This window comes from Lichenostomus cassidix, chromosome 20 (genome assembly GCF_008360975.1).
Source record: "Lichenostomus cassidix isolate B80296 chromosome 20, HeHo_3.0, whole genome shotgun sequence".
NCBI lineage: Eukaryota > Metazoa > Chordata > Aves > Passeriformes > Meliphagidae > Lichenostomus > Lichenostomus cassidix.
The window spans coordinates 7,947,142-7,955,974 of NC_139500.1; the positions used below are offsets into that span (position 1 = coordinate 7,947,142).

Below are 8,833 nucleotides of genomic sequence, written 5' to 3' on the forward strand. Positions count from 1 at the left end.
GGGACAGGGACCCAGATCGGGCCGGCGATTTGGAGCAGACCGGGACTAGGTTGGGGTTGGGGTCGGGATCAGACCGGGACGGGGCTCGGGGTTTGCATCGGGTCCGGGCTCGGGATCAGACCGGACCGGGGGCCAGGGCCAGGACTCGGGTGCTCCTGCCCCACTCAAGGCGCCTCCCCGAGCAGCAGCTGCCCCGCTACGCTGCCCCGCTGTGCTCTCGAAGGGGCTCCCGCCTGAGCAGCTCTTGCCGGCCGGGAGCATCGGGCCGGGCCCCTGCTGCCGCCTGGGACCGGGAGCAAGGGGCGCTCACAGCCCGTGGCCGCAGGAGGCCCGGGTCAGGCAGTGCCCGGGGCCGCGGGGATTTCCCAGGCCAGATCCACGGAAGTCGGGCCCAGAAATCCCCTCTCCGCCGCGGCCGCCCTCTCTGCCCTCGAGATTCCCCAGGGACCCTTTGTGCTCCCGAGCGAGTCACTTCTGGGAAGTGACATTGGGCTGGGGAGTCCAGAGCACTCGGTTCCCTATTCTCGCTGCCCGCGGGGAGCACGCTGCCCTTCTCCCCGCGAGCAGCTGTGACCTGGCGATAACCGCGTGTGGTCACCAGCCTCCGGCTGGGGCCGAGACCGTGGCCGTGACCGGGGAGGCGGCTGCTTCGTTGTTCTCTCGGGCAGTGTGGGCACAGTGTGGTGGCGGGGCACGGGGCGGCAGTGCCACATGTAATCAGGGCGCCGAGGGGCGCTGAGGAGCCACCGATCGCTGCCCAGCAACTGCAATGCCAAGGAGAGTCCAGGGAACTTCTCCGGAGCGCGCAGAGATCCTGGAAATTCCCTGGGGATTGCTGGGAACCCCTCTGGGGAACTGAAACGGAGGTACAGCCAGGCCTCAGCCCTGTTGGCCTTTCCCGTTTCAGGGCTGACGTGATTGTGGGGACACTCCACAGAGGCCGGGGCTCGTGGCGGCCGTGGGGGCTCTCCAGGGTTGCAGCCAGAAGGGCTGTCCATGGCCAAAGCTATGGGGGCTCTCCAGGGCCATGGCTCAGGGGTTCTTGAAGGCTGAATTAAAGAAAAAGAAACCTCTCTGAGCTGCTATTGGAAAGAAGAAGTGAAACCTGGAGCTCCTGTCGGGGGCCGCTGCACAGGCGCTCCCCCTTCCCTCCCCGCGGACCGCGGCTGACCCCTGCCCCTGCTCCTGCCGGTACCCGTGATCCCGGGCCGGGGGTCCCGGCTGGGGCAGCTGCCGCCCGCAGGTCGGCCGGGAAGAGCGGGGGTCGGGGGAGCCGGCGGGGAGTATCACCACCAGCTCGGGGGGGCCGGCGGGGAAGCCCCAGGGCGGGCGACCCAACGCCCCTTCCTGGGCGTGAACGGACCGAAAGCGTTCTTAGGAGGGCGGCGGCGGCGGCCGGGGCGCACCGCCATGAACTGTCTGCGGCTTTTGGGACTGTTCTGCGCGGCGCTGCTGGGCGTGAGTAGGGCCGGGATCGCGGCATGTACCGGGAGCGGGACAGGGGCAGAGGCTGGGACATCTCTCCATCCCTGTGTCTGTGTCCCGCCGGGCTTTCCGGGAAGGGGCACGGTCCGTCCGCTCCGGCCCGTCCCCTCGGCGCGGCCGCCACCCTCCGTGGAGCCCCGGAGCTCCGGGGCTGTGCGCCGCCGGCCTGGGACCCCGGGTCCCCGCCGGGGCGGAGGAGTTGTCTGGACTGCGTGGTCTCCTCTCCAGGTCTCCTATCCACGCGCTTTCGCTTTCCCCCGATGGCGCGGGCCCGGCAGCCCAGCCCCGCCCGGCGCTGGCTCGGGGGTCCCCGCGGGCCGGGCCGGGCCGCGGCGGGGCCCGGGGCCCTCGGCTGGGACCCCCAGTCGAGCGGGGCACTGGAACCGGCTGCTGGCGCCCCTTTCACGTCTCCTCGGGTTCCATATGGGCGGGTGTGACGGCTGGGATGGCCCCGCGGCCTCATCGCTGCCCCCGAGCCGGGACTGCTCGAGGTGCCCACGGGGTTGGGCAGCGCTCGGCCGTGCTGAGTGCTCATCCATGGCACCCTCGGCCCGGCTCTCTCTCCCCTGCTCTCTGCCGGAGCCCCCGTCCTGCTCCTCAGGCTGGCCAGGCTCAGGCGGGTCTGCCGGGAGCTGTCGGGCTACTGGGGATGGGCAGCGAGGGGCTGGCTCTGTGAGAGTGAGGGTGCTCCGGGTGCCCTCCTGCACCGTCTGAACCGAGAGCTCATTCCCTGCCTCCTTTTTACCCTTCCCTGTGCAGGTAGCCCCCTGCCAGGAGGAGCAAGGGCAGCCTTTGGCAAACTGCATGGGTGATGCTCTTGGCTGGGGCTTTCCCGTCCCTCAGGGACAGTGTGTCAGCCTTGGGAAGGGGCTGCCAGTGCTCTGGGCGTGAAAGCGTGGTGAATGCTGCTCCCTCCCTGTGGGATTGCAGCACTGTTGGCAGGGGCACAGGGTGATGTGCAATCACCTTATGGTAGGAAATCTGGGGAAATGTGGAGCAACTCTACCGGAATCACTGCCACCCCACTTCAAAGACAGCACTGATGGCATCAGGCAGCGTGGGTGGCTGCTGTGGTCTGTGGTTAGTGGAGGCGTGGGAAGAGTGGTGTGAGGAAGCCCTCACCTTGGGGTGCAGGTTAGCACGCGTGTGTCTGTGGAAGCATGGTGATGCGGGAGTGTTGGATATGAATTCACAGGTCTTGTTTCTTCCAGTGCTGGGAGCCTGGTGGTGCCTTAACATGCTCTGATAAGCAGTATGTATACAAGGGCAAGTGCTGCAACCGGTGTCAGCCAGGTATGGAAATGTTTTCCTGGGGAACCTCATTGCTGGGCTGTGCCAGGATTCATTGCCTGGCTGCAGCGGGGCAAACTCAGCTTGGTGTGACTGAGCCCCTCCACTCCATTGCCAGCAATGCTGTTAGCTTCACCTCCCTGTGTCATCTCAGTGATAGAGCAACTGGGACCTTGTGGGTGCTCTAGAAGACCCCCTGGACCTCACCAAATGTGCCACAGCTCTCTTGGGACTGTTTGTACTCTTGCAGCTGCAGGACCCCATGGTGAAGGCAGCTTTGCTGCCCCTGGCACTAGCAAATTGTGATTGTGTTTGCAAGCTCCTGCTGTCACTTGTCTCCCAGTCCCTGGAGTGCTGGAGTGGCCCCACAGCCCTGCAATGTTTGCAGTCACCAGACGGGCTTGCTCCTTCAGCCCTCGCTACCATGCAGAATGTTGCAGCAGTCCTGGCATCCACAGCTGCCAGCATTCCCCTGTCCTACTGGCAGAGGTGCTGTGTGGAGAGAGGGAAAGCCCCCTTGCCCCTTCCTCACCAGCCTCTATTGCAGGGGAAAAGCTGGTCTCTGAGTGCAATGAAACAGAAGACTCTGTCTGTGCCCCCTGTGAGAGTGGGCATTATCAGCCAAGCTGGACCAGGGAGAAGCACTGTGCTCCTCATGATATCTGTGAAGGCAGTAAGTGCTCCCTGTGACCACTGGCCCCAACCTGTGGGGACTGGGGGAACTGGTGCCCCCAGTCTCACCTGCCTGGTGTCTCACCTTTCCCACATTCCCTCTGCCCAGATGCTGGCCTCATTGTGAAGATACAAGGAAATGCAACACACAACACTGTGTGCCAGTGCCGGGATGGCACACACTGCTCTGACATCAGCTGCCAGACCTGTGTGGAGAACCAGCCTTGCCAGCTCGGCACTGGCTTCGTGGCAGGTAAGTCTGTCAAGCTGTTCCCACTCAACAGGACTCATGCCCTGTCAGCACTGACCTCAGGGAATGGGGGTACCATTCCAGTGTGGTGCCCCCTGCCAGGGCTTTGGGAGAGCTGTGCCATTGCCACAGGCCATGCTGCACAGCTGGTTTCTGCAGCCCCTTGCCCCCTCAGACCCTCACCTCCCACAGCTCCTACTGACCTTCCTGTCACCTCTGCTCTTCTGCAGCTAAGGCTGTGGACCGGATGTCATCCCCCTGTGAACCCTGTGTAGAAGGCACCTTCTCCAACGTCTCTTCTAAAACTGAGCCGTGCCATCCCTGGACAAGGTATTGTCTGAGTGTACACCATGTCCTTCCCCCAGCCCCAGTGAGTACATCCTCTGCTGCCAGTTTCCTTGGTGGCCTTGGGAACTGGGCAGCTAGGCTCATCTCTGTGGGACACAGCATCTGCCTGGTGTAGGGCCAGAGTGAGAGGAATGAGGCTGGGAGCACAGTGACATCCAGGACAGCATTGACTGAAGTCAAGGCAGATGTCCAGGTGCTTGTGTGTGTCCCTCAGTATGTGCACAGACTGCTTGCCCCTTCAGGGGTGTCCATGCTGGAAGCAAGGGATCAGGATTTTTGGGGACACCCCATGCTCTGTTCAGGTTGTTCCAGTGCTCTGCGCAGCTGTAGTCATCAGCCAAGGCACAAGTCCTCTCCATGGGAAGTTTGGCTTTGAGGATGCCATGAACTGGCAGGTCATCCCTGTCTTTAGAAAGCTGCTTGAGGGTTAATTGCAGTTCCTGGTAGAAACATGAGCCTTATTTCCAGGCTGAATTAGTCTTGCTTCAGCTGCCAGCTACTGGATTTCACTTTGCTTTTATCTGTGCCCAGAAATTACTTCCCCATGGAGCCACTTGTAGCCTATCTGAGGTTTTCTGTCATAGCTACAGTGCCCAAGCCTTAGGGGCTTCCCTGACTGGGCAGGTTTGCTCCCACCTGTGCCTTGTCCCTAAACTTGCTCCCATCCTCAGCTGTTTCAGCAACTCCAGGCCAAGCTCCTGGGTTGGTATCCTGCTGTGTACCTGCTGTCCCCATCATGCTGTGTCAGTGGAGGTGCTCCTGCTCACCCTGCTGGAGCTCGGTGGGCTCAAAGCAGGATGCATTTTGGGGCAGCTTGGGTGCCTGCCCAGCCCCAACTATTCCCTGTGTTTGAGTTACTGCTGTGGTTACATGGTCTTGTTCTTCCCTGCAGTTGTGAGGAAAAGGGGCTGGTGGTGAAGGTGAAAGGGACAAACTCCTCGGATGTGATCTGCGGTAAGTGCCCAGGGCTGTTCCAGTGCAAAGCAGAGACCTCCCCAGGGCTCCAGCTCCTGCAGTGCTGGGAAGAGCTGGCCTGGTCCATGGTGATTTTGGGAGAGGAAGGTCTGGGTGCATGGCCAGTGTGACACCTTCCTGCCTCTCTGACTCCATGAGGGATCCCCATGGGGCTGGGGCTGGAGCAGAGCACTCTGTGTTGTGCTGAATGTCTGGTTGGTGCCTCACTGACCCCATCTTCCTCTGCAGAGTCAAGCAGGCGCTCCTCACTGTCAGTGCTGATCCCCATCACAGCTGCAGTTGTCACATGCCTTGTGGGTGTCGGCATCTACTGCCTGGTCCACACAGGTGAGGGGCTAAAGCACGGAAAGTGCTGCCTTGGTCAAGGGAGGGAGAACATTGGCCAGAGGGGCCATAAAGGGCTGAGGAGCTGATCCGGGGAGAGCAGCATCAGCTCTGCTGAGAGTGGGGAAGCCCCTCAGAGGACATCACCAGGACAGGGTTTGCCGTGCCAACTCTTGGGGGACAGCGGTGGTGCCCTATGAGTGCATTTTGGCTCCTGCTGTGGTCCCCAGCTTGCCCAACCTGGCAGTGACAGCAAACATGAGCTGCAGAACCTGTGGTGCAGCAGCACCAGCCCCAGCACTGACCCAGGGAAGCTCCCTGCAGGGCAGGAGCACTTCCCTGTGGACATTGCCTTCTCTATCCCTCTTTTCATCCAGATTCCAGGCGACGGGTGCCAAAGGAGGTGAGTCTACCCAGAGTCCCCTCCAGAAGTGGGTTGGGATCCCTCCTGGGCACAGTTGGGGATGTGCCAGCACCAGAGCAGGGGCTGTGGCTTTGCAATGCAGGAGGGCTGGGGGCTGGACTAGGCTGCCTGGCTGGGGCAGGACGACGGCTGGGGCAACCCAAGGGTGCTGCTGGAAAGTGCTGAGCATTTGGGAGGGACCCACACTCTGGCCTGCACGGGAGCATAGCAGGAGCCTGTGGAAACACATGGGTGCAGAGCAGGGGTTGTAGCTGCCTGCCCCTGACCCCTGCCCCTGTGCAGATAGAGGCTGGGGAGCCCGGAGAGAACCCAGATACCCATCAGCCTACGGAGCAGGATGAGAATGTCTTGCCTGTGCAGGAGACCCTACTCAGGGGCCAGCCTGTGGCCCAGGAGGATGGCAAGGAGAGCCGCATCTCGGAGCAGGAGATGCTGTGAAGGTGCAGGGCACTGCCTCCAACAGGAGCACAGACTGGGGACACCACCATCTCCTCTGTCCCCTCTCCAGCTGGGGAGGAAATCTGGCATCTGGCCTGGCTGCAAATGATGTGATGCTGAAGTGGACCCTGGTATGACCACCGCACAGGAATACCACCACAACTCCTGACCTGGTCACCTGCACAGGGCTGCCCTGGTGGAGGAAGGCTTGGCTGCCTGTGTGGGGACATGGAAAAGAGCCGCAACCTGCTTCCTGCCCAGGTGCTGCAATGGAGCCCAGTGCAGCTGCTCGCCTGCTGAGCCCTGGCAGAGCCCCATGCAGTCACTGCTGACATCAAGACCCCAGTGCAGAGCCCAGCTCCCTGAGTGCCAAGGATGCCAGGGCTGGGAAAGGGGACTGCTGGTGTGAGATCACCACATCAGAGCTCAGTCACCTCTCTGGGGCGCTGCAGAAGTGCTGCCCGTGCTGGAGCAGGGCCCGGTGGGGGCTGGCGCCCGGACAGGGCACCCCGTCGCGCCGTGCTGCCCAGCGCTGCAGGGCTCCCTGGGACGAACAGAGGCAGGACCGGCCAGCCCACGGCTCTGCCCTGGGACTGGGGCTGGGGATCGCGGCGGCGGGGCCGGAACGCGAACACCGGCGTGCGGCGGCCGGGAGATGGTGCTGCGGGACCGGCTGGGACTGTGCGGGCAGGACCGGCACCGCCCGCCCCCGCCCCGTCCCGCGTGGGCTCTGGTGGGCACGGAGGGCTCTGGCCACGGGGTTGCCCAGCGCCAGCCCCCTTCCCGCGGCTGCCCCGCACACTCACCCGTACGGACGGGAGCGGCTGCGCTCCGTCACCCTCCACCCACCTCTGGCAAAACCCTGTGATTAAACGTGATTATCTGCCTCCTGTGCGTGAGCAGCCCCGAGACCCGGCGCTCCCGGGACCGGCGCTCCGAGCTCTGATGCTCCTGGAAGGATGTTTTGGCAGTGGGCAGGTGCTCCCGGGTGCTCCCAGAGCAGAGGCTCACGCCAGAGGAGGGAGGGAAGAGCCACTACCGGCTGTGCTGACCCCCACTGTCTCCCCATGCCCGCCCCAGCACACCCTGGCTGGGCTCACTCCCCTGCATGCGTGTCCCCTGTGGCTGCCCTCACTGACCCCCACAGCAGAAGCTGCTCCCTCCACAGCCGTGCCCTGCCTGTGTCCCCTATCAGAGGACACGGAGGGTGCACGCAGGGCTGCTTGCTGCAGGTGGCTCCGTGCCCCTCGCCTCACTGCTCTGGCAGTAAAATGCACAAGTGGGGTTCATCCCACTGCAGGGCAGCACTGCGGGGTACTGGGGTGTAGCAGCAGAGCCACCATGGGCTCCAAAGCATTAGTGTGGGGCTGCAGTGGCACAAAGCCCACTGCAGGCTTTAGGTGGTGGGAGCAGCCTCAGCCTGTGACCCACCATCACCTGAACACAGGCATAAGGCCATAAATCCCAGAGCAGGAGCAGCTGGAGCATGGAGCAACTTTGCCTGTACAGGCAGCGGCACATTATTTAAGGCTCCTCTTAAAACCTAATGTTAGGTTTAATAAGGGAGATAAAAACATGGCAGCAGCTTTCCTTCCTCTCAGGGCTTGGCACTCCCAGCAGTAGCAGTGGGATGGTCACAGGCTGGGCAGCATTCCCTTGGTACCAGCCCAGAGGACATGCGTTCCTGGGGATAGGTGTGATCCTGCTCCTGCTGGTGGAGAAGGCTAGTGCTATGTGGGCCACAGATGCAGTCTTTGGCCCCAGACATGAAGCCTTTGGTCCTGAACACTCCCCAAAGGATTGCCTCCCCAAGGTGGCAGGCTGGCCACTCTGGGGTCACCTCTTTGCCTTCCCCAGGGCTGACCCTTCCCTGCTGGCACACAGTATGTTCAGTGCCCATTCCCGCGTGTCAGGCATGTACCATCTCATTAGTGTGTCTGTCCCCCAAAGTGAGAAGGGAGAGCGTGTGAGGCCTAATTGAATGTAACTAATTATTCACTCTGCAAATGCTCTGTTTAAATGGGATTGTGAGGGACAGAATTACTCATTCTGAAAAGGGGAGAGAAAGAGAGAAAGACAGAGATAAAACAAATAGAGGCGGATGCTGGAGCTGCAGCTTGCTCTCTCTCCCCAGAATACCAATTACCGGATGAAGTGATTGTATAAATCTTTACCGAGTGAACGGACTGTACTAGTCACTTACTCCTGTCCTCTTATTATGAGGAAGCAATGAAAAATCATCCCATTCTCCAGTCCAGTTAAGGGTTCCCAGTCACTGTCTCAGGCACTATCTCACCAGCTGGAAAGCTTGCCCTGGGGCCTTCCCAGGGTGGGGGTCCCACTGAGACAGGGCTGAGCATTTGGCAGGAGCCCACATCCCTCCTGCACCCCCAGCCCTGGAGAGGAGCAGTGGCCATGTGTGCTCTGGGGAGCTGCAAGACTTCTGCCCCAGCAGGAGCCAGGCAATGCCATGCAGCACCCTGGAGCATGGGGAGACATGGGCTGGTCAAGGGCCCCAGCGTCACACATGTGACAGGTCACTCAGGGATCCCAGTGCCTGGCACAGTGATACTCCAGGTCTTGAGCCCTCAACTTCCTTTTTCTTCCCTTCTGTGGGTCCAGCCATG

At 61.8% G+C, this 8,833-nt stretch overlaps 1 protein-coding gene across 2 annotated transcripts; it reads left to right on the plus strand.

Moving 5' to 3' along the window:
- The first annotated feature begins 81 nt into the window (after positions 1 to 81).
- CD40 (CD40 molecule) lies at positions 82 to 6,537 on the plus strand. Of its 2 annotated transcripts, none has more exons than XM_085079062.1 (9): positions 82 to 1,458; positions 2,697 to 2,778; positions 3,323 to 3,448; positions 3,557 to 3,700; positions 3,928 to 4,027; positions 4,938 to 4,999; positions 5,249 to 5,347; positions 5,722 to 5,747; positions 6,129 to 6,537. In XM_085079062.1, the coding sequence occupies exons 1-9, from the start codon at positions 1,411 to 1,413 to the stop codon at positions 6,204 to 6,206; spliced, it is 765 nt and encodes a 254-aa protein (XP_084935188.1). In that variant the 5' UTR covers positions 82 to 1,410; the 3' UTR covers positions 6,207 to 6,537. The 2 variants fall into 2 exon arrangements, with proteins under 2 accessions (XP_084935188.1, XP_084935187.1); XM_085079061.1 differs by having other exon boundaries at positions 90 to 1,458; positions 6,051 to 6,537.
- The last annotated feature ends 2,296 nt before the right edge of the window (positions 6,538 to 8,833 follow it).